Consider the following 23,567-nt stretch of genomic DNA (forward strand, 5'->3'; position numbering starts at 1 on the left):
TAGCCAACCTGTCGTTCAGCGGGTTGACGGTAACTTAAGGCACTCGTTCGCATACTCGAGCTGCCGGATATTGATCCAGATCGAAGGTCTACCGAAATATAGATCTATTTACGCGGGAATATACTGGCCTAAAAGGCGATCGCAGCCATGGGGAAGAAATCAAGATCAATGCGCGATGAGGGTAAGAACAACATCTAGAGCCGTTGAAACGAATTCATTAGAATTGGCTTGCTGACTTATTGTTTATTGATGGGACTACAGGCCTCCAACGGACAGATAATAGCATGGACCTAACCAGCTGGCCGCAAGTTGTTGCTATCAATCAGAAAAACTACTACACGTACGTGCAGGCGAACCCAGGTAGACTCAGTCGCGAGAGACGTGTCTTCTCTACTACGCAGATAGACATTTCATAGGAAAGCTCCGGCTAATTCATCACGGTATCTTTCTCAGTGACTACTTAAAACGAGACGACCAATTTCTCGCATACCGGCTACAAAATGAAGAAAACAGAAACCGAATGGCAAAAGCGGCAAAGGAACGGGATAGAGCCCTTGCCATGTCAAAACAGAATGAGCTACCGCTACCGGAGGAAGAAGCAGATCCAGATACCACAATGGCAGAAGCGGAAAATGAAGAGGAGGAGGCTGTGGCTGGCTCAAAGACTATTGTGGTGCATGTTGGAAGCCAGAATTTGCGCATTGGGCTTGCAAGTGATGCCCTGCCAAAGACTATTCCCATGGTTATAGCGCACAGATCAGATATGAATGAGTCTGAAGAAAATGGGGGCGAGCCCAAGCCGAAACGTCTGAAAATGGATGATGGTGAGCTAATGGAACCGGAGAAGATGTTTGGACCTGATGTGAGTCGCAATCCCATTGGAGGGTATGTGCACAGAGACTAATAGGATACATCCCAGTTTGGTATTCTTTATACGAATATGTGCTCAGACCTAAAAGCACATATGCGCCAAAACAAACGGAGGACTCTGCCAAATTCCAAGGAGATGGTTGTAAATTACAACCGACGAACACCGCCAGAGACGATATCCGAGCACAATGATGCAATGAGAGTTGAGTGGACCGAAATACCCAACAACCCTAACCTTGCTCCTCACTATGTAGTTGGAGAAGCTGCATTGAGGATCCCAGACCTCTCCAAGCCTCGATATAAGCTCTACTGGCCATTACGGAATGGCTGGTGCAACGAAAAGGATTACAACAGCATAAACTTGTTGTTCTTGGACATTGCCCGGATATTGGAAGATGCGATGAAAACCCAACTGAACCTGTCACAAACCAAAGACTGGGGTCAATATTCCTGTGTCTTTGTGATACCCGACCTCTACGAAAAATTATATGTCACGCAAATACTTGATACTCTTATGCGCGAGCTCGGCTTTGGGCGCGTATGTTTTGTTCAGGAGAGTTTGGCCGGTACATTCGGTGCTGGGTACACTGCAGCCTGCGTTGTTGATATCGGTGCACAAAAGACATCGATATGTTGTGTAGAAGAGGGGATGTGTATTGAAAACTCCCGCGTCAATCTGAAATTTGGCGGATCAGATGTTACCGAGACATTTATCAAGATGATGCTTTATGACCACTTCCCATACGAGGAGATCAACTTGAACCGGCGATATGACTTCTTATTGGCGGAGGAACTTAAGAAGAATGTTGCAACTCTTAACGAGACCAATGTTTCTGTACAAGTATTTGACTTCCACCTTCGTGTGTCAGGCCAGGATACGAGAAAGTACACGTTCAAAGCGTACGATGAGATTATTCTGGCTCCCATGGGCATTTTCCAGCCGGAGATTTTCGACAATTCACAGAAAATGGTCGGACGGAGGAAGTTTATTAAGCGTTCCTTTGATCTATATGACAGGTTACCAAACGACCCTACTTCAACTGCTCAAGCTGAGGTTCTAGCCACTATTTCGCCTCCGCTAGCCGCCACAACGAACAACGGAACGAGTAATGAAACAGCTTTCCATGTTAATGGAACAGATCCTCAAGCTACACCTAGCCGCACGCAAAGTCATAATATCTTGGGCCGTGTACAGGATCTCGAAGGAACTCCACGATCTTCCGCAGCCGGATCTCCCACTCCAGACTCTGCGCCAAATCAAAACTCCCAAGGGGGCACCTCAACACCCATCAGACCCCAGGGTGGTGGTGGTTCTAACGCTCCCCCGACCTCCCAAAGCATACCTGTGGTCGAAATGCGGGACGATGTCCTGCCAGTATGGCCTCTTGAAGACGCTATATTTACCTCCATTACCCACGCAGCTCGCGGTGACCCCCGCAAGTTCAATGACTTTATTGGCGGAGTCCTCGTAATTGGAGGTGGCAGTCTTGTTTCCGGCTTCCATGCTTTTCTTGAAGAGAGAATGCAGCTCAAGCGTCCTGACATTGCAAGTCATGTCATGGTTGGCACACCACCTCGAGAACTCGACCCGCAAGTGGTTGTATGGAAAGGTGCCAGTGTCTTCGGCAAACTGGATGCATCAAATGAAAGCTGGATTGGCCGGCTGGAATATGATCGGCTTGGGAGTAGGGTAATGACCTATAAATGTATGTGGCAATGGTAATACTGGGATTTTTTTTATCGGTACTATGAAACACTACGGAATACCAGATGGTTTATTCTTAATCAATCGTTCAAGTTGATCAATTCGCCTTTTTCTATTGTTCCCTGCAATGAGCCTTCTTGATAGACTGGATTATGTAATGCAGGACTTCGGCTCTTTGTTTATCCGAGAGCGGTGACGCTTGGCAGAACAGCTCCTGGTTCACCGCGAAACTTCGCAAAAAGACGAAGATGATGAGGGAAGACGACGAGGAGCTTGTCCTTCTTCCTCCAACACACGTTTGAACGGGATAAAAGACCTCGCTGAAGATACCAAGTCTAAGTCCCGCAACGAGTATATTTCGTCTGTTCTGCGCCACCGACTCCATTGGAGTAAAAGGTACCAATCTGTGAATGTCAAGCTTGGTCCTGGCGCAAACTGCATTAGTACTGACCTACTTCACCAGGGAGAAAGAACCTATATCGATATAATACTGCTACATACTCGAGATAGAGAAGATGTCGAAATCAAAGGATAGCGGCCCCTCTGGCAGCTATCACCAGGAGTATATTGCGTCCCTACGATATCGCAATGATCTTCCTCCGCCAGAGATGCCTCCTAAGTTCTTGGACATTCCGCACGAAGGACTAGAGCGTTTCCTAACGGCTGGTTTTGCGTCCAACATGGTGCGCCGGGAAGAACCCAACATTGACGTTGATGCCGAGGGTGGAATGCCAATTGACTTGGTTGGCATACCAGGCCTGCATTTGGGGGACGAGAGCGGTAAGCTATGAGGCTTTTTGCAATTCTGTCGTTTCTATGCCTAACTTATATTTCTCGATATATAGCTATCATGGCCCCCGAAAACCCTCCACCAATAGATCCAGCTGACTTGCCTCTTCTCATGACGTTGGATCAGCTGAGGAACCCGGCGCCAAAGAATGTGAATGTTAGTTTCCTTAGACGAACACAATACATCGCATCAAGTGGCATGGCCCGTGGTATTGATTCAAAGGGGTCTGTCTTCATCGGAGGTCCTCGCAAGGGAGCAAAGCCGAAGCCATCCCGTGACGATCCTACATACGTCAAGAAGTACATCCAAAAGGGCTTTGATGTCGCTTATCCGAAAAGCAAACATTCCGGTCCAGATACCGCGGGCCAGATTCAGGGTTTGACACCAACAAAGGCTGAACTCGATGCATGGGCAAATCCCGTTCATCCAGATAACCCAAAACTTAAGCCCGTTGGTTTTTATCCCGTCATTCCAGACGTGGACGGATTTCCTGATTCCGGTGGATTCTTACAATTCAAGTTTGACAAAACACCAGTTCCGCCAGTTAATGGGCGGCGTGATGAACGTATGGATATGTCTATCCTTATCCCGTCATCACCAGAACCTAGAGTCTTGCAACAACACACCTCCAAGTCTCAACTACACAAGGCAAACCCAGCCCTCTACCCAGACCCTGGCCCAATTCCTTTCGATTACGACTTATATCTCCCACAGAAGCAAAGTTCTACAAAACAAATCCGACGAAGTCTCAACATGACCAACCCCAACCGAGACAGCACGTCAAACTATGCCCATGAAAATTCATCTGGAGATAAATATCATCACTATGACAGACTCCGAACATATGCAACAAACTCTCAAGTCTTGAACACAGAGCATAAGTACAAAGACGTCTCTATAGTACTGTTTGATCCCGCCGAGATACCAGAAGGTGAACGTGATATGTTCAGGCTAAACCAAAAAGCCGCATACTATTACCCAATCATCTCAAAAACGCGCATAAAGCCAGAGCGTTCTCAAAAGATTGCCCGGGCAGGCCTAGCGCCAACTAGAGCTACCGCTAAGGAAGATCAGGTTGATCAGATACAAGTTAAGCTACGTGATCCGATCATGGAAGAGTCACATAAACGTGCAGGGCATCGAGCTCAGATTGATTCCAAATACACGAATCCCTTTTCTGCAGAAGAGCCGGAAAAGAGCCAAAATGAGGCTGATGTGCCTGGTGATGAAGAAATGGCTGATAATGACAACGACGACTAAAAAAAACAATTGTGCAATATCACAAAAACAATATACTACTTGTTTTAGTTATGGCGTTATATAGGCGTTTGCATAGAAAGCACTGAACTAGAACTCTCTTGAGCCGTTTAGTTGATTGCTTGATTTCTTTCAATCTTGTCTACATAATTCTTTTATTTGATGATGTACTCGAGCGTCTTCAGATGTCATGCCTATCATTTTTCAAATAAAAGAGTTACCGCCATAGGCTCTTGGCATCATTAGGCAAAGGATGGTGGTTAATGTCATCTTCTCAATTGAATGTATGTTATCGATATCACATGCTTAAATCAACAGAAATGCCTTGTATATTCGTCACGGTAGAAACGCCTTAATCAAAACCAGTACTTTATTCATCAACACCGTAGATAAAAGCAGCAAATTGCAATGCAAAATCAGTCATCAAGTTCGGCTGAACTTGTATTGTTCGAGCTGTCAGGCCCGCTCCCGCTGGGCTCATCATTCGCATTGCTCTGCTCCGCAACATGGCCGGGGTCGTCTTGATTTTCATTAGGGCTGGATGTGGTATGGACCACTGCGGCGCTTTCATTCATAGGCCTTATAGGTTGTTGACGCTGGTGAATCACCTCGATAAATCGGCGTAGAACTCTTGCCACGCAAATAATTACAATTCCCCCAAGAAGTAAGTTCGTTGAAAAGTACTGTGATATGTTGAAGCCAGCATAGACGAAACCATTTGATAGAGCAGCACCCTCCGTATTGTGAGGCGATGACGAGCCTGACGAGTATGTGAATGAGACACCAAGTGGGAAAACGGAGAATGAAAAACTAAAAGGCGAGTGAGGGGGAGTAGGAGTAGCAGTGGTGGTAGTATTAGTGGTCTTTCTGGGTGCCGAAAAGCCTAAGAGGGCCAACATAGCCGAGATGAGAGTCGGTAGGAACCATATGCAAAACATGAATAGGAATGGAAGAAGAGCAGATATAGGAAAGCTACTTCTAATACCGCCCCGTAGCCTGAAGACTGTTAGTATACGCCATGATAAGAGTGGGCGGTGATACTGCATAAACATACACGGTCTTATCTTTCTCTATCTGCCGCACCCACTTAGCGCATATTTTCAACCTGCCTCGAACTGTTGTTACCGAGAGCAGTTTGTATTTCTCATTTGACGTTATCGGGAGGACGCTTGCAAACCAATATGGAAAAATAGCAGGATCCGTTGGAGGTTCGCCATATCCGGAAAGCAGCCGTTCATTGAGCCAGGATGAACTACTGGAACGGCATTTCGTCACAAATTTAAAACATATTTGAAACAATTTTTGCGTGGAGAGGATGTTCAAGGATTTTGGATTGCTGTCTTCTTTAAGGGCTGATAGCTCTTCCGCTTCAATCATCTCCTCAAACGGAATTCGGATATCGTCTATCCGTTGTACGCATCCAATCTTGCAACCATCGTAGTCTCTACAGGAAAGAACACGGAATCTGTACCGGCCGGTGGCACGTATCAGGATCCTGCCGCCAGACAGTGACTCTAACCGGTCAATCTCAAGTAAGGTCCCATATTGGGCATGTACGCAAGGTTCAGATTGTCCAGCTAGCTCACCGGTTTGATTGAGCATCACTGAGCCAAATCGACGGGTCCCATTTTCAACGACTCGTAGGATCATTCGCCGATAACGAGGTTCAAAAACATGTAGATAGGTTGGCATGGATGGAAACGAGACAGTACATACGAATAGGGGTAATTCGTCGATTTTGGATGTATCCAGTGGTTCAATTGGAATGCCTCCTAGTGGTGATGTATTCCGGCCTGGAAAGAGAATGGAGGTAAGGGTGTCCAATATCCCGTTTCCAAGATCGTCAGGTAATATCATCGGTAAATTCCTCCGACATACTGGACAAAGGTTCGAGGTATCTAGCATCCGAGTCACGCAGTGTCTGCAGAATGTGTGGCCGCAAACAGTTGTGTACGGATCAGTCATCAAAGAGTAGCACACTTGACAATCAAGCTCTTTTATCGCAGCCACCTTTATCTCCCGTAGCACTCCGTCATCAATATCTCTCAAGGTCTCTCTGTCTTGATCATCAAACGTGCACTTTACAGCAGCAGTAACCGGAATATGGCCTTTGGCCATGAGAGTGTATATTCCAGCCAGGCGGCTACCTTTTATCCGGAATTCTTGGTCTGGTACCTCCGGGTTGGTCCGTCGGTTAGATATATGAATTTGAATAGGAATGTCATGACCCGGATCTTTACTAGATGGGTAGGCGTTTGCGCAAATTCCAAGTATATTCACCACCTTACCAAGGGTGATATCCAGGTTGCAATCTGCTAAACAATGTTCAGACACAAAAGCTTGGTCTGATTCCCGAGATTTCGTGCACATGGACGGACAGAAAAATCCCTGGCTACGATCTTCTGTTCCAGGGTATGTAATATTGGTTCTGGGATGTGTCTGCGGTATACATGACCGGCAAATGGTGCATCCGCATGGCAGCCCAACCGGCGCCTTGAGCGGCATAGAGCAGCTCCTACATTGTATCAATTGTAATAAGCTGCAGTAGACCGCGGATTCATCCTCCACTTCCACTTTCTGTTCTCCAACAGAGATACCATCGGAGTCACTCATCGAGGCTTCGACTAGGGTAGATTGCCAGAGTTTAGCAGTATGCCGGTCACTTTCGAATCTTCCTCGTTTTTTGCCCCGTCATCAAGAATTAATGTCGGGATTAGTGGTATATAGCAGACTTTAATAACATCCTCATAGCGAAAATCCAAAAACAAGCTCCTGCAGGGATAGCAAAGCCTCTGAGGTCACCCACAAATTGGACGCTGAATATGAATATGACGGCGAACGACCCAAAAAAGCTACCAAAATGTCAGATTTATATTCAAAGTTCACTTAATCACATGACTATTATCACAGTATATACACATTTGAGGGTGAGTCTCGCTTACGTAAGTAGAACTGTACTGACTAACCACGCTAAATCGTTAACTACTTCTGGGCTGTGGGGGAAACTTCGTGTATCAAAAGGCAAAACGCCATCCATGGTTGATCATGACGATTTGGTCAATTTCGCTCCTAGCTCGACGCATAAGAACGGCGGCATAGGCGACTTTCCGATGGCCTTTGGTGCCAATTAACTGACGCCGTATCTTACCATTCCATACGCAACCGATGCATGAAACGCACTCTCCACTCGAACAGTGAACCCCCCGGGGGCTGCTAGATGGAGATCCATGGCGACATTCCACGACCGAGCAACTTCTGCGACTCCCACGCAATACCGTGTTTTTGGCGATAGCAAGCGCTCTTCATCCAGTGCCGATGACGAATCTGCTGACGGGAGCTGGCACGATGCCGTCTCTGCTACCGCTTCGCGACACGCCGGCCCTTCGTCGTCAGGCACCCAAGCCTCACTCAGCGCAAAGAGTGCCTCGTTAACCCCATCCAACGTTACGCAGGGGAGCTTCAGTTCAGACCTTAGACATTCAAGTATATCAAGGAATGCGACCCCACGCCCTCCAGAATCGGTTAGCCATGTCCGGGGAAATGGTGCAGGCGATAGTGTTGAAGCTGCTACCACGGAGCAACGGCAGGCCATCATCCGTGAGCAGATCGAGAAAGAAATAAAGATAAAGACTGGAACGGAAAACATGCTAGAAGCTTTGCTAGCAAAAAATATGAAGCAGACAAAGGAGCAGCGCTTAAGGGTGGAGTCGGAGCTCAGCTCCTCTCATCGGAAAATAGCACAGCTTCAGAATGAACTAGAGGAGGAATTGATGCGGGCTCAGATGACGCCCATAGAAGCCCCGGAGGCTAGGAGACTATCTACCTTTTTCAATGCAGGCTCGGGCCGGTCTCCGTCGAGAGCAACTACACATGCAACTGGTGAAAGCTTTGAGGGCGAAGATAGCGAGTCGGAATCACCAACAGTGGTACTCTCTGAGACGCTGCAGGAACTAGAAGCCGAGGGCATGTCACCAGATTATTATGTCGATCGAGCGAATAACCTAGTCGATTTGTTCAAACGATACCCTACACTGAAATATGATCTGGAATGGTCGGTGTTTGGCCTTAGGGTGCAAGTTATGTTGCTGAGTGAGAGCCGTGACGTTGTAGCGGCCGGTTACAGATTAACACGACACGCAATTGCAGACAGGAAGTCCATCCAGGTGATCAGAGCTCTTCATACAGATGAACTAGTAATGCTCTCCCTTGTCAAAGAATCTAAAGCCAGCATGGAACGTGAACAGGCCCTTAAATTCGTTCGCGCATTCTTAGATGTTAAAGATGGCGTTCGGGAGCTCTCACGCTCAGTGGTACGGACGCTCGTATCAATTGCAGAGCATCGAGACGACCGCCTGCGTAATATCTGCATAATGACAATTGCAGAACTCCTCGTCAAAGATCCGGCCCTGTTATTCTCCGCTGGTGGTATCGGTACCTTAAACGACGTGCTGGGTGAAGGTACATTTGGCGCATCTGAGAGCTTGGCTGCCGGCTTTGTTCATGTCTTGGATACCCCAAAAAGCAGGAAATACCTTCGAGCAGGGTGTGAACTGAACTCTGTTTTCGCGAACTTCACCGAGACTGTTCCAGACAGTGATCGGCATCTAAAATTGAAGTTCTCCGCAAAAGCTATATCCGCAATGCTTAAAACATGGCCTGGTATACTAACACTTGCCCAAAACCCAGAGAGACCTCTCCAGTCATTACTCCTTTCCCTGCAATTCCCAGATCCCCAGTCCAGGGATCTCATCCTAGAACTTTTGTTTGATGCTCTCCGTATCAAACCACCATCATGGTCATCGTCATTCCTTGCTGGGAGACGGCTCACAACATATGGTCGAGTAGCCAACATGAAATCTGAGCAAGAAAAGAAGCATTCGCGCACCGTTTATGAAGATGAGGATAACCCCTTTGACTTAACAGCGCACTTCTCTGGGCTCATACTAGCGCTATTGGTGGAGGCAGGATTGATCAATGTATGTTTCTCTTCTACAATCATACACCTTGCCAAGTAAGCTAACCAACATGTCTAGGTGTTATCTGATTTGATTGAAGATGAATCCGATCTTGCTCTGAAGCGGAAAACAACTCTACTCCTGGTAGAGGTGCTAAGGCGTGCCCAACGCAGTTTACCCTCTTCTATGTGTTCCAATCTTCACCTTCTCCCCAGCCTTCTCCCATCATCATCACTTAAGGCAAAATCAGACAACCAACATCTTTCGACATCAACTATATACCAGATGGAGAGCATAAGCCGGACAATGATGCGGTCTGATGATATTTCGGATGTAAGTGGCAGGTATTCCATCAGCACCGAGATACCGAACTCGCTGGCTCCAGGAGAGCAAAGTAAATCCAAACTCAGTTCCACTATGGATGAAGCGCAGTTCCGTACTGCCATCTTAGACACCAACGTTCTCAGTTCTGTGAACTTTATGAAGTGGAAATGGGACCTTATCCTAAACATCATCGAAGGGCCTCTTACAAACCCGAAACGTTTGGACGAAGCCATCAAAGGCTCCAAGTTCATAAAACGACTAGTTGGTTTCTATCGGCCATTTAAATATCGATTTTCAATGGTCCGCAACACAAAGCCCAATCGACGGTACATCCGAACCGGTTGTGCCTTGATGCGCTGTCTTGTGCAAAGCCCAGAAGGATCGAAATACCTAGCTCAGAACAAACTTCTACGTCAGATAGCGGAGTGCTTGGCTCAGGTCGACCGAATGAGTGGACTCACTTCTTTGTCACCATTGTTTTCCCGAGAGCAGATGGCTGATACTCTTAGTGGCGGATACTTTGCCCTACTGGGAACTCTAAGTAGTGAACCTAACGGCATACAGATGATGGAAAGATGGCATATGCTTAACATGTTTTATCACATAGTTGAATTAGCGGACCGGAATGACCTTATCCAAACACTTCTCGGAAACATGGACTTCACACATGAAAGCCATTTACGAGTAATTCTGTCAAAAGCTCTCACAACAGGGTCAAAGGATATCCGCATCTTCTCTACAAAGCTGCTACGGAAATATGTCATTGGCAAGGTGTTGCAAGGATCACCCGTTGAGTGGGTAATTGAACTTCTGGTGACGCAGCTATATGATCCGGATGTCACTGTCTGTCAGGTTGCCGTCAAAATCCTGGAAGAGGCGTGTAACCAGAGGGATTACCTCGAGTATGTTGTCAAATGCCGTCCATCATTAGATCATCTAGGTGAAATCGGCGCGCCATTGCTACTCCGTTTCCTATCTACATCGGTTGGCTATCACTATCTTGATGGCCTCGACTATATTACCCAGGAGATGGACGACTGGTTTCTAGGAAGAAACGATGCATATGTCGGGCTTGTGGAGGCCTCGCTGTCTCGCGCATACATTGACCAACCACGTCGAAACAGCTTAGCGCTAAACGATATAGTCGAGATGCAGGACATTGGCCTTGTCCCACCACACTTTTACCGAGAACTTGCGCGTACAGCAGAAGGGTGCAAACTTCTAGAGCAGTCCGGTCATTTCTATGAATTTGCTTCAACATTACGAGATTTCCAATTGGATGAGGAAGATGCGGAGGTTTTGCTAAAAGTAAAAGGGGCACTCTGGGCCATTGGTAATGTAGGGTCGATGGAACTCAGTGCACCGTTTTTAGAGGATACGGATATTGTGGAAAGGATTGTGGAAATAGCGGAAAATGCAGCCGTTATGACCATGCGTGGAACCGCATTCTTTGTCTTGGGGCTGGTATCCAGGAGTCAACATGGTCTCGAAATGCTCATTGAGGCAGGGTGGGATGCAGCTGTCGACCAAAGAGGGCGCTCGTTAGGGTCGTGCATGCCATTGAATCTAAGCAAGCTGTATTCGGTAGGTTACTGACAGCAACAAGATGTCGAGAACCAATGCTAATGTGTTATAGGTTAAATTTGAACCTTACCACGCGCGTACCGAAGAAGACAGGGCAGCTAGAAACAGGTACAAAGTTGCCTCCAAAGACCTCGATCCACTCAAGCAAAAGATACTTGGCCTTATCATCGATATGGGGAATACCGTACTTGCTAAAAAGGCGGCAGCAGATCTACAAGTGTATGTTTTACCACGCCTCCCACTTCCGTTATTTCACTTTCTCTGCGATATTAATATGATCCATTATGACAGCTTTAAACTGAACCGCCCCGACTGCTTTCGGCGTATCGATATTTTCGAGAAGACTCTTGTTATTCTAGAAAGCCATCACTTCCGGCTATCTGCCCGACGTTTTGCCTTGGAGTTGTTCGACAAAAGCGTGATCAGGCGAATCATCTTCGGGGATGACTCCGGCTCCGATTCTGAAATGTCGGAGTAGACCTTCGTGTTTCCCTTATTTCCCTCCCCAGTTCCGTTCCTTTATCATTTATTTACTTCATGATCCAAAGTACCCCGGCGTGAAGATCTACTGGTGTTTTTGGTGCTATTTGCGATCCATGTATGTCTTCTTTTTTCGCAGGGAGGGCTGGCTGGCTTCGGGGTTTGAATGCAGCGATATAGTGTAGGATAGATATCCTTAAGGAATGGCCTTTGGGTCTTCTACTTTGCTCTCCAAGGGAACTTCCCTACCCTTGTTCGTTCTATATTATCTATAGATGGCTGGTAACCTTTTATGCTATCACCTGCCATTCAACCAAGGCTTTCTCTTTCCAGGCTTTCGGTAGTTATCAAACTCAACGCCACAGAATACAGAATACGCTAACCGCCTAGGCAGCTACTCCATAACGCCCCAAGACAACCAACGGGCGCCGACGCCTCCGCGGCGATCGCCAGGTTGGCGGGCATCGGAGCTGGCCGATGACGGGCAGAGCTCTGGCACGCTGGGAATCCCTGCGGCAGCTCGAAACCCGGCCATGACTTTCTTTGTTGTTGATGGTGTGGCACATTCTCCCTCTTTGCCAAAGTCGACAGTAGATAGTTATGGGCAGCATGTAGCTGCCAAACGCCTCGTCCTTGTTCTGTTTAGCCAGTACCTAGCGCTCCGTAGTCACTTGCTTGATCAAGAGATAGCTTGCTGAAGTTGACAGCTCAAAGTTCAGCGGAGAACGGAGCTTGGAGTAAGAGCTGCGCCGTTATCAACGGAACTAGCCGCCATTATAGCCCTCTTGCAGAGCTCCATGCCGGGTTTCAAGCTTGCAGCCTGCACAAGGCGGGCCTTAATTTTCAGCTAGTTAACAGGTAGTTAGTTAGGTATCGCCTGTACCTGGGTGGCTGGCCGTGTATAAATAGTTATAGGAGGCGTTCCCGTACCTTGGTCTGCCTGCGTCCTGTTCATAGCTAGAAATATACTCAGTTGATATTCCAACCCCCTGAAGCCCCAGCCATACTCGGAAATATACATACATAGACATTGCAAGATGGCGTCCAGGTTAGCTGCAGCTCGCTATGGCAAGGAGAACGTTCGTGTGTACAAGGTGCACCGGGATGAGGCTGCTGGGACTCAGACAGTGGTCGAGATGACTGTTTGCGTCCTGCTCGAGGGTGATATCGATGCCTCGTATGTATTTCACAGGCTACTGAGTCCAGCAGCGAATGAGTACGGTATATTGACCACGGCATAACTACTAGATACACCAGGGCAGACAACAGCGTCGTGGTAGCGACGGACTCAATAAAGAATACCATTTATATCCTGGCAAAGCAGAACCCGGTGACTCCGCCAGAGCTCTTTGCCTCAGTCGTGGGAGACCATTTCACGCAAAAGTACAGCCATATCCGTGTAGCCCATGTCAATATCGTGGCACAGCGGTGGTCCCGGATGAATATCAATGGCAAACCGCATCCTCATTCATTCCTCAAGGACGCCTCTGAGGTCCGGTCTGCAGATGTCACTGTTACCAAGGGCAAGGGGATTGATATCAAGACATCTCTATCCGGCCTTTCCGTCTTGAAAAGCACCAATTCCCAGTTCCACGGCTTCGTAAGAGACGAATTCACTACTTTGCCTGAAACCTGGGATCGGATCCTAAGCACAGATGTCGATTCAGCATGGACATGGTCGACATTCTCCAGCCTGGAGCAAGTGCGGCGTTCAGCTGCCAAGTTTGACTCTACCTGGGATGTTTCACGAGGCATCATACTAGATATCTTCAGCAGCGACAACAGCGCGAGCGTGCAGAATACCATGTATAAAATGGGAGAACAGATACTTGCTGCTCAGCCACTGCTAGAGACGGCGGAACTCAGCCTGCCCAACAAGCATTATTTCCAGCTTGGTAAGATAGATCCTTTCTTAGATCCTCTTAAATATGTTCTGTAATGAAATCGTGCTAACGGGGAGTACAGATCTGAGCTGGCATAAAGGCTTGAAGAATACAGGCAAAGACGCTGAGGTCTACCTGCCGGGGTCTGGCGCTAGTGGTCTGATCAAATGCACCGTTGGGCGAGAGGGTATCAAGGAGAAGTCGAAGCTGTAAAATAATTGTATCTAGAAATATACGCCTACAATACGTTCAATAACTGACCAGTACTTGGACAGTTATCTCAGTTAACCTGCGGCTGTAGATCCATGGTGATATCAATCCGTATACATATGATATGGTACATAAAGGTAGTTTAACATCAAATATCTCCTTGAACATTCACAAAGGAGAGGGATAGTAGTATAATAATACAAGCAAAAGGCCCAACATATGACTCCGTGCGTATGCGCTCGACAAGGGGGAAACGAGAAAAGAAAAGGATATCCAGTGTTGCTAATGCGAGAGAGCTTCTGTTTTCGCATTCTGCAACGCCTCACGCACTTCCGGCATGTCTGTGATGGAGGTGTTTTGTCCGTTGAATTTAACGATATTCTCTTTATACGGATGCTCAAGTCCTTCGAAAGCTATTTTATAAACAAGTCAGTAGAGTTCGTAGGCAAGGAGGTAAGGAGCACCAATGGCAGCCTAAACGTAAGTAAAGAATGGTACCAACCCTTCAACCGCGCCATTCTCTTCTCCCGTAATCTGTTTTTTGGCAGCATTCCCTTAACAGCCTTCCTCAGGACCTCGGCGCCTCCCCATTTCTCAATCATCTGCTCCATGGACATCGACTTCAAACTTCCTGGTCTGGTGTTGTGTGTATAGTACAGCTTTTGGGCTCTCTTCTTTCCCGTAGTGTGAAGATTGCGGCATCCAAGAGCGACGACATAGTCACCGCAGTCTGTAGATGGATCGTAAATTGGTTTATGTTTCCCCATCAGGAACACCGCGATGGACGAGGCCACCCGGCCCAGGCTTCGGGGGTCAGATCCGATGTCGATGGCATGCCATGTCCGAGAATAGGCCAGACGCGTCTTCAACCAAGCCAGTTAGTACAAGATATCCTTCCATTAAGCTTCAATTGACCTGAAATGGAGATCGCAAGACGTACTTTTCCAATCGTTTGAGACATCGCTACCAGCGCAACTCACAGCCCGGTCGAAACGTAGAAGAAGTAGCAGCCAGCCGAGCAACTCTATCCAGGCCAGCAAGTATCCAAGTATCCTTTATATCACCCCTCGTCGCTGAATGTGTCGCTGTTCCCCGTCAAACCCTGCGCCGTCTCGTACTTCTCCTTCTCGCTCTCCATCTTCGTCTTCTGCTTCGATCCAAAAAAAGTTTCTTATATCACGTGACTCTACCCTAAATCCCCACTAAGCGAACTCCCACACCTCGAAACTTTCAATATCGACATTTTTCAACTCACAGCGATCGCGACGGTGAACGAGCAGACAACTTTTCGCACTTTTCCACCGTATCCCGCACGTCGAACGCTGCCATCACATTCACCATGGCCAGTACTCCCAGCGTGCAATGCTTCGGCAAGAAGAAGACGGGTATGCATTCTCTTCGAAGCCAGTTTATCCAAAGAAGAAAATAAAGGTCGAGGAAGTGTGAATGCTGATAACTGTTCTTACAATATAGCTACCGCTGTCGCCCACTGCAAGGTACGACTTCGATATTGACGGACGATACTAAGAGAGGGTTACCGGGCATATCGCTAATTTTTCGAATAGCAAGGCAAGGGTCTCATCAAGGTCAACGGCCAGCCTCTCGCGCTCGTTAAGCCAGAGCTCCTCAAGTTCAAGGTACGGAAACATCTATGTTGGGCACTTCGGCGAAATTGAATAGAGGGGGAACACCATGGATTTCAAACAATATGAATATGGAGGGAAAGGGGAATAAAGAATAGAAAGGGGAAAAAATGGAATTCGCAAGAAGATACCAAAAATTGTGCGGTGGGATTATTCAATATCGGATTCTCTAACATGACCGAATATAGGTCTACGAACCCATCCTCATTGTCGGCCTTGACAAATTCGCCGGTGTCGATATCCGTGTCCGCGTCACCGGTGGTGGTCACACTTCCCAGATCTATGCTATCAGACAAGCCATCGCCAAGTCGATAGTCGCCTACTACCAGAAATTCGTTGACGAACACTCCAAGAACCAGCTCAAGCAAGCCCTTGTTCAGTACGACCGAACCCTCCTCGTTGCCGATAACAGACGCTGCGAGCCAAAGGTTTTCGGTGGTCCCGGTGCCCGTGCCAGATACCAGAAATCTTACCGTTAAGCGAAATGGAAATGGACGGGTTTATGGGGACGGGGTGTTTTGCTGGGCGCGGTATTTGTGGGCTTTTTGTATCTGCTTGTATCTGCCCCATAATGGTTGATGTTAAAAATGTGCCCCTGCATACGGGAAATGCCTGGGACATAGAATAAATAGGCCAGATTATTGCCCTAAAATATTAAATCCTACTTTTCACTTGTTCAAGGATTTCTACACGCATGCCAGCCAGAGGGTTTACGGAGATTATGGAGAGTCAGGGTCAACTGATGATTATAGGGCTCTTTTATATGCTACATGCGTTGGTCCAACATGTCAATATCCTCGATGTCCTCGACATCCTCTGCTTCAACTTCTCCAGATTCTTCCAAATTAACAATTACCGGTGCATAATCACCTGTTTCATCCTCTTCTTCAGCACCCTTGACCTCAAGTTCAACTTGTTCTCCATCTTCCAACTCCACCATACCCCTTCGCACAGTTGACTCTTTTGCCAGCTCCCACCCGTATTCTTCATTTACCCATTTCTCCAATATGATAAATTCCGCCTTAACTGCCAACACATCAGCAGTTAAGTCCTCGTATATTATTCTCCGAAACTTCATCAAGACCTTTTTCACCATGGTATTGCCATCGTCTCCATCCATCTCCAACAATCCTCCCTCCACATCGTCGTTATGCGCCAGTTGCAGCTTTAGGAGACGCAGAACTTCTATAAAGAAGCACTGTCTTTCCTCAATGGCCTTTTGACAGGTGAATACCAACTGTAACAATCTCATCCATTGCTCCTGGCAGGAGAAATTGATTAATGTTAGGGCTGTGAGGAACGTAACCTGCATTTCACCCAGTATCTGCAATTCTCCCTCACTCAGGTTGTCCTCGGTGATGATTCTCCCTGTGGCCCTGCTATTATTCGTAGCCCATTCGCATATATTTCCCAGGGCCCAGGACCGATCCCGAGCTGCTTCTGTTCGTTCACGTCCCACAGCACCGGGTGGCCAGGTATTTTTCAAATCGACTGGTAAGAATCGTAGCTCCTTTTCCTCTTCTACCAATCTACCGCACATTTTCGCATCTTCCTGGCTAGTAAGGCCGGGTATCTTGTCGCTATCTCTCGCAGCTGAGCTTCCAGAAGAAATCACCCACCTAGGTCTGCCTTCGGAATCCAGCTCTGCTGGGCCCAGCATCCTCTCTAGAACCGAGGGGGTAATGTAAGATGAAAGACTGTTCCATTCGTCATATGCAACTGTGGTATCAGTGGTTCCTTCTTGGATGTTCTTCTTGTTCGTTCGGGATTTATATGACAGTAACCCTCCAGCAGCCCATATTCGACTCAGGTTAGCTCGCTGCTGCATTGCTCGCTGTCTCCCTTCATCTTTACTTTCGTCTACCAAAGCTAGTAGCTCCGTAGACTTGTCCCAATGCCTCAGTCGGACATCGATGCCTGAGCTGCTTTGTTCATCCTCATTCGGACCCGAAACAACAAACCATTCACCAGTTCGTAATGAGAAGCTGTCGGTTGTGCCTGTGTACAAAATGTGTGCTCCAGGCGAGAGCTCTTTTATGCCATGGAAATTTGGAGCTGATGTGAAGGCCAAAAGGTCAACTCCTACGAGAGTTTTAGCGGGGAGGTTGTCGATCAGGACCGTAGGCGACGGACGAAGAGACTCAGACATGAGATGCGGGTATACGATGCGACCGTAAAGTGTGAAAGGTTGGTCTTTGATATATATCCTGGAGGACTTGTAAGTAGTAGGCTGTAGTTTCCTTAGAAAATATGTTCGCGATAAAGAAAGTTCTACAGGCTCAATGTTTTTCTACTATGGAGCCACCAAGCTAAATAACTATTCAAACTGATGTTGGAATTACGATTCCTATAAATCAAAACGCACGGCCTACAATATACGATTTGGGATACTGTTTGAAGCTGCTCAATCTTCATTTGCATTTTATAGATATATTTTGCAATATCACTAGAATCTGCAACTACTGGAAGAGCAGGGTTGAAAAAGGGGAAATTTTTAGAAGACCAGGCGATAAAGGCCGTTCTTCGCGTTTATTCCATCCACAGAACAAAAGAGAAGTACCATAAGATACCCTCCAGTTGTTTCCATCCTTTTTGTTCCCAATCGCCATTGATACCAATCGTAGAGATCGGATAACCAGGAGATAAAAGACTGCATATATCTACAAACGACGACCTCTGCGACCACCCTTACGACGAGTAGAGTCAGATGGGGTAGGGGTGACGTCCTCGATACGGCCGATTCTCATACCGGAACGAGCGAGGGCACGGAGGGCAGACTGGGCACCTGGGCCAGGGGTCTTGGTTCCGTTACCTGTAGATAGAGTAAGCGTCTGGGTTTGTAAAGATTGTGTTAAGCGTTGGTATACGTACCACCGGTAGCACGGATCTTGATGTGGAGGGCGTTGATGCCAAGCTCCTTGCAGCGGGCAGCGACATCCTGAGCCGCCAACATAGCAGCGTAGGGAGAGGACTCGTCACGGTCAGCCTTGACCTTCATTCCACCAGTGACACGGCAGATAGTTTCGCGACCACTGTATATCGAATCATCAGCTCCTTATCTCTTATCGGATTTGACACAAGTTGCGACATTATAAAATGCATTCGACATAGCATCCAATTTGTGCAAATATTTGTTCAAGTTAGATACGGACCTGAGATCGGTAACGTGGACGAAGGTATCGTTGAAGGAGGCGAAGATACGGGCAACGCCGAAAACGTTCTCGCCTGGTAAAGATAGTTAGCAATCAAGTCCGCTCTAAGTCATGATTACTGCGATATGGATCATCCTACCATCACCGGTGAGCGGTCCAAGGGACACGTTCTCGTTGGCGGGCTTAGCGTCGGTCTTCTTCTTTGGGGCCATTGTGAATGATGCGATGGATCGAGGATGTTGTGGATGGTTCAAAAAGAAGAAGAGAAGAAGAGCAGAAAAAACGACCAAATCTCGAAAAAAGCATCAAGAAACATACAAATTAGGGCTTGTGTGGGTGTGCCCTAATCACATGATTATACATGACTAAGCTGGAATAGCTTATGTAAAAAGTAAGATCAAAACTTCCCAAAAGTTTTTTCTGTATCCTTTTTTTTTTTCCTTCCTTTCTTTTCTCAACCGCAGCTTCGAGTTGGATCAAGAGAAAGCAACTCGCTGGGCTTCTTTCACCAAGAAACTGAGAGATAAGCCAGCGGATATATAGCGACTTTGCCTACCGCTCTATATAACGACAAGAACAGCAGAAGATTTCTTAATACTAACTACCTGGAAACAGATCTTTCGCAATGGCTTTACCAAGCAGAGAAAAAAGGTCCATTGGGATCATTGGAATGGGCGACATGGGCAAGATGTATGCCCAGCGTCTAAGTGAAGCAGGCTGGAGGTAATTCTCAATTACTCTGAGATTTTTTCTTGTCACTACTATCTCAATTGGTATGTCCTTCTTGTCATTCTTCGTCCGCTCTGCACTGCACCCACCTCTTCTGATGACATGAGCGCATTTGGCTCGAGCATGGTAATGGAACACTCCTACCACTATTCTTGTGGCTGGAATCTGTTCGTTACCGTCACTGATGTAAACACCCTGCTACCTTACAATTACTTTGTCTGAAAATGTTCCTAACCCATTCTCATATCAATATCAATATCGTTGTATTGAGTATATGCTAATTGGTGATACAGATTTTTCTTAGGGCAACCAGTAATATCATACCACCTGCTAATATGTTGGTGACATAGAATAAACGCTTGTGATAAGCCGACCAGCTATGATAAACTGAGAGCGGAGTTTGCAAATGATGTACGTCAGCTGCTGCTCCCATCCAAGTTCAAGCCGCCATCCTCTTTATATATTCTTAGTTTTTAATCTATTCCATTTTCTATACCCCCGTAGACCAATATCAATATACTTCCCAACGGGCACCTCGTTTCCCGAATAAGCGACTATATTGTCTACAGCGTAGAGGCGAAGTTCATTGCATCCGTTGTTGAAGAATATGGACCATGTATGTCCCTATCCCAAGCAAGAGTTGTCTGAATCATATTCAAGGATTATCTGACCAGTATTTGCTGGAAGCTACGAAAGTTGGGGCAATAGTAGGAGGCCAGACCTCTTGCAAGGCCCCTGAACTTGAAGCCTTTGAAAAGTATCTGCCCAGTGACGTGGAGATAATATCATGTCACTCACTCCATGGGCCAAATGTCAACCCCAAGGGTCAGCCATTGGTAAACGGGGTTCAGCACCAGTGCTTCGGTTGGATATCTAGCTAATGCACCGGTCACTAGGTCTTAATCCAACATAGAGCATCAAACGAAAGCTTGAAGTTTGTTGAAGATATCTTCAAGTCCTTCCAATCAACGTACGTCTATCTCAGCGGAGAAATGCATGATCGGATCACCGCAGATACCCAAGCAGTCACCCATGCTGCGTTTCTAAGCATGGGAACAGCATGGCACGCAAACAGCCAATTCCCGTGGGAAGTCCCCCGTTATGTTGGTGGAATTGAGAATGTTAAAATCAACATCACGCTGAGAATATACGCAAATAAATGGCACGTCTATGCTGGCCTTGCTATTCTCAACCCTGCCGCAAAAAAGCAGATCAGGCAATATGCGGAATCCGTGACGGAGTTGTATAAACTGATGTTAGGCGGACATCGCGAAGAGTTGACAAAGCGAATCAAAACTGCTAGAGCGGCCGTATTTAAGAGCAAGTCAGCGAGGCAAGATCTATTGCTTCAGGACAGTGTCCTTGATAGATTTTCGTTATCAAAGAGAGGCACAGAAAGAATGCCAAATAATCATTTGAGCTTGCTTGCCATTGTTGATTGCTGGTGGAAACTAGGGATAGTCCCTTATGACCATATGATTTGCTCAACTCCCGTTAGTATCATTCCTTCCCTCGATTTTGATACAATTATCCTGATTTTTAAATCAATAGCTTTTCCGTCTCTGGCTGGGAGTCACAGAGTACTTGTTTCAGAATGAAGAGCTCCTGGACGAAGTGATTGATACCGCGATAGAAGACAATACATTCCGCTCTGATGACCTTGAATTTACCTTCGCAGCACGAGTCAGTTATTATCTATTTCCCTCTTGGCCTACTCAGCCGTTTGGCCATATAAGAAGACAAGCAACTAACAAAGCTTTTTTCCCCCGACAGGCGTGGTCAGATTGCGTATCATTTGGAGACTTCGAGTCATACCGTGACAGATTCGAGAAGATACAATCTTACTTTGCTCCACGGTTCCCCGAAGCTGTCCGCATTGGCAATGAGATGATGAAGACCATTTTGGAAAAGACGTCAAAACCATCCTGAGCCGCGACAGTGTTTGAAAACAGGATCCACAAACGGGGCGATGGCGCAGCGACGGTACAGCGATGGACAAACGCAAATGCTCCCTCCTCAACCATGTCTGAAAAATGCACTGTCATAGCCAAGCGCGTGGCTTTTCCCTTCCCCAGAGATTCCGGCCGTAAAAAGGTTTACCGGGTATGGGGGGAGGGAATCCATGTTTCGAGCCCTGTGTGCCGTCAGAGATGTATGGCCACCTTGATTCTCCTCCCTTGGCCCACCATTCCTTTTCCAGCACGGTATAACATCATAGACTCATAGAAATGTAATATGCTCATAGCACAGACCTCTTGATTTGGCGCTTGCAGAGTTCTTTTCCGTTTTGTTTGGTATCTCAAGGTATCTCAATAACTGATGGAGACTGATTGCCCGCACGGCAATTTGAATATCGCCTTGGGTTACTCAACCTCACCGGTTACAAAGTCCAACAATGATTCCTCATCATTGTCCAAACCCTCAACTGACCACCTACGGCAGGCAGTATTAGAATAGATCTTGCTACTGGCACGTACATCTCACCAACTTTAGCCTGGCCTGTAATGTGGCATTCTCGTCAGCATGACAAACCAGGGTTATCAAACTTGGCTCTGGCATGCTACATGCATCTCCTCTTTCGATCAAGTTTCTTATGTTGATTACATGCCCCTTGTTTACTTTGAATTGGTATGGCTATTGACTGCGCATTGTTCAATGCCATGATATGGTCCAAGAGAGATCAGCGGGCCCTCCGTCAGCATATATCGAGGCTGTGTCACCGGCAGAAGGATCTTGACGGAACAGCGCAACTTGTCCCTAGCTGCTTTTCGCTTTGCCTTGCGCTTGCCTTTGCTTTTTTTTTTTCCTTCTTGATGCAGTGGCCAGTCGGCATGCTGAAATACCAGTTAGTCGAGCCCAGAACTGACATGCATGGTTGCCAATGAAGCGGCCTGTCCTTGTATTACTTATGGTGATTCCTCATAGCTCCGAACTTTGCAACTCGGAGCTCGGCCCCAAAAGGAGTAAAGAAGAAGGAAACAGAGGATGAGGATGAGGATGAGGATGGAGAAAGAGGAGGAAGCATATGAAGACGTTACTCGAGGTTTCGATTATAACCGCCGAGAAAGCATAATATTCGGTCAATATTTCTCGTCTCGCTCAAAAGACGGACGAATATTGTTCTTTGCCAAACCTCCAGTCGGTCGAGAGCGAACCATGTGCAAGATCGATCAAGTCGCCTTCAAGTAGTTAGCCAGGTTTGCTGGCCAAGGGACTAGTTATCAGTGATGATTGCGGGCGGTTAGAGTGACCCCTGGACCCCTGAAGAATACCTGTGGAAGACTCGAAATGCAAACGGCTCGTGTTTCATTGCAAGGGGTGAGCCGAATGGCTGCTCCCTGCGCACACCGAGACTGAAAGTCAAGGCTCGTTAGAGAATAATAGAGGCAGACGGAAAATCAGACATTGTTCACCTTTAATTTTGATAAATAAGTGGTGATTATTGAATATATACATCTGAACCGCCGACTCTTTCCATGTTCCCTGCCCAAAAAAGAAGAAGCGCCATGATCGGTGCTCAAGGAACCATGCAAAGGCACACGCGTCTCATGCAATCTGCTACAAGAACGGGATCTGTTAACCGAGCCCGTCAGAAGAACTCTGCTGGTGAATATACGGAGGGTGTGAAGACCCTGGAACAAAAAAAATGCTACCAAGTTGGACACAAGTGGCCTATCAGGTCCCCTCGCTGTACAGACGGACTCGGGACACGGTTTGTTCGGGACATTGCGTAGCGCAGGGGTCCTACCCATCCGTTCTTATCTTCTCCAGTCTGACCAAAGGGCGGGTGGCCATTGGTTTGAGCGTTTCGCCGGCCGGTTTGACGGATTGTGGGGAGAGACGGCTTGATGGAGCACTCCATAACAAGGAGAGATATTGATAAGACGATCTAAGTTGATCAAACAACCAGCAGGCTAGGCATCGTGTTTATTTTCGATGTATACCTGATGTACTGAGGTGCGCCCAGAACCCATGAAGGGCCGCA

The 23,567-nt window shown here is 47.1% G+C and overlaps 10 protein-coding genes across 10 annotated transcripts; 6 read left to right on the top strand and 4 right to left on the bottom strand.

The window, feature by feature from the left end:
• Positions 1 to 147: 147 nt before the first annotated feature.
• Positions 148 to 2,593, top strand: MGYG_00765 (hypothetical protein; the record flags this gene model as incomplete). Its single annotated transcript, XM_003176629.1, has 4 exons — positions 148 to 181; positions 262 to 340; positions 454 to 862; positions 920 to 2,593. 4 exons carry the CDS (start codon positions 148 to 150, stop codon positions 2,591 to 2,593), a joined length of 2,196 nt encoding a protein of 731 aa, XP_003176677.1.
• A 497-nt stretch (positions 2,594 to 3,090) lies between these two features.
• MGYG_00766 (hypothetical protein) lies at positions 3,091 to 4,625 on the top strand (the record flags this gene model as incomplete). Its single annotated transcript, XM_003176630.1, has 2 exons — positions 3,091 to 3,355; positions 3,421 to 4,625. 2 exons carry the CDS (start codon positions 3,091 to 3,093, stop codon positions 4,623 to 4,625), a joined length of 1,470 nt encoding a protein of 489 aa, XP_003176678.1.
• A 413-nt stretch (positions 4,626 to 5,038) lies between these two features.
• MGYG_00767 (hypothetical protein) lies at positions 5,039 to 7,235 on the bottom strand (the record flags this gene model as incomplete). Its single annotated transcript, XM_003176631.1, has 2 exons — positions 5,039 to 5,618; positions 5,677 to 7,235. 2 exons carry the CDS (start codon positions 7,233 to 7,235, stop codon positions 5,039 to 5,041), a joined length of 2,139 nt encoding a protein of 712 aa, XP_003176679.1.
• Positions 7,236 to 7,849: 614 nt separating this feature from the next.
• On the top strand, positions 7,850 to 11,963 carry MGYG_00768 (hypothetical protein; the record flags this gene model as incomplete). The annotated part of the gene is made up of 4 exons (XM_003176632.1): positions 7,850 to 9,598; positions 9,656 to 11,485; positions 11,538 to 11,704; positions 11,777 to 11,963. 4 exons carry the CDS (start codon positions 7,850 to 7,852, stop codon positions 11,961 to 11,963), a joined length of 3,933 nt encoding a protein of 1,310 aa, XP_003176680.1.
• A 1,039-nt stretch (positions 11,964 to 13,002) lies between these two features.
• On the top strand, positions 13,003 to 14,061 carry MGYG_00769 (uricase; the record flags this gene model as incomplete). The annotated part of the gene is made up of 3 exons (XM_003176633.1): positions 13,003 to 13,142; positions 13,214 to 13,860; positions 13,931 to 14,061. The coding sequence occupies 3 exons, from the start codon at positions 13,003 to 13,005 to the stop codon at positions 14,059 to 14,061; spliced, it is 918 nt and encodes a 305-aa protein (XP_003176681.1).
• A 279-nt stretch (positions 14,062 to 14,340) lies between these two features.
• On the bottom strand, positions 14,341 to 15,019 carry MGYG_00770 (mitochondrial 54S ribosomal protein YmL23; the record flags this gene model as incomplete). The annotated part of the gene is made up of 3 exons (XM_003176634.1): positions 14,341 to 14,471; positions 14,561 to 14,921; positions 14,999 to 15,019. 3 exons carry the CDS (start codon positions 15,017 to 15,019, stop codon positions 14,341 to 14,343), a joined length of 513 nt encoding a protein of 170 aa, XP_003176682.1.
• Positions 15,020 to 15,397: 378 nt separating this feature from the next.
• On the top strand, positions 15,398 to 16,180 carry MGYG_00771 (40S ribosomal protein S16; the record flags this gene model as incomplete). The annotated part of the gene is made up of 4 exons (XM_003176635.1): positions 15,398 to 15,443; positions 15,532 to 15,554; positions 15,624 to 15,695; positions 15,890 to 16,180. The coding sequence occupies 4 exons, from the start codon at positions 15,398 to 15,400 to the stop codon at positions 16,178 to 16,180; spliced, it is 432 nt and encodes a 143-aa protein (XP_003176683.1).
• Positions 16,181 to 16,467: 287 nt separating this feature from the next.
• Positions 16,468 to 17,850, bottom strand: MGYG_00772 (AAR2 domain-containing protein; the record flags this gene model as incomplete). The annotated part of the gene is made up of 1 exon (XM_003176636.1): positions 16,468 to 17,850. One exon carries the CDS (start codon positions 17,848 to 17,850, stop codon positions 16,468 to 16,470), a length of 1,383 nt encoding a protein of 460 aa, XP_003176684.1.
• A 511-nt stretch (positions 17,851 to 18,361) lies between these two features.
• Positions 18,362 to 19,065, bottom strand: MGYG_00773 (40S ribosomal protein S14; the record flags this gene model as incomplete). The annotated part of the gene is made up of 4 exons (XM_003176637.1): positions 18,362 to 18,513; positions 18,573 to 18,733; positions 18,854 to 18,926; positions 18,993 to 19,065. 4 exons carry the CDS (start codon positions 19,063 to 19,065, stop codon positions 18,362 to 18,364), a joined length of 459 nt encoding a protein of 152 aa, XP_003176685.1.
• A 413-nt stretch (positions 19,066 to 19,478) lies between these two features.
• On the top strand, positions 19,479 to 21,511 carry MGYG_00774 (prephenate dehydrogenase; the record flags this gene model as incomplete). Its single annotated transcript, XM_003176638.1, has 7 exons — positions 19,479 to 19,576; positions 19,933 to 19,993; positions 20,087 to 20,198; positions 20,270 to 20,418; positions 20,479 to 21,075; positions 21,134 to 21,265; positions 21,356 to 21,511. The coding sequence occupies 7 exons, from the start codon at positions 19,479 to 19,481 to the stop codon at positions 21,509 to 21,511; spliced, it is 1,305 nt and encodes a 434-aa protein (XP_003176686.1).
• Positions 21,512 to 23,567: the final 2,056 nt, after the last annotated feature.

This window comes from Nannizzia gypsea, genomic scaffold (assembly GCF_000150975.2).
Source record: "Nannizzia gypsea CBS 118893 supercont1.1 genomic scaffold, whole genome shotgun sequence".
Classification (NCBI taxonomy): domain Eukaryota; kingdom Fungi; phylum Ascomycota; class Eurotiomycetes; order Onygenales; family Arthrodermataceae; genus Nannizzia; species Nannizzia gypsea.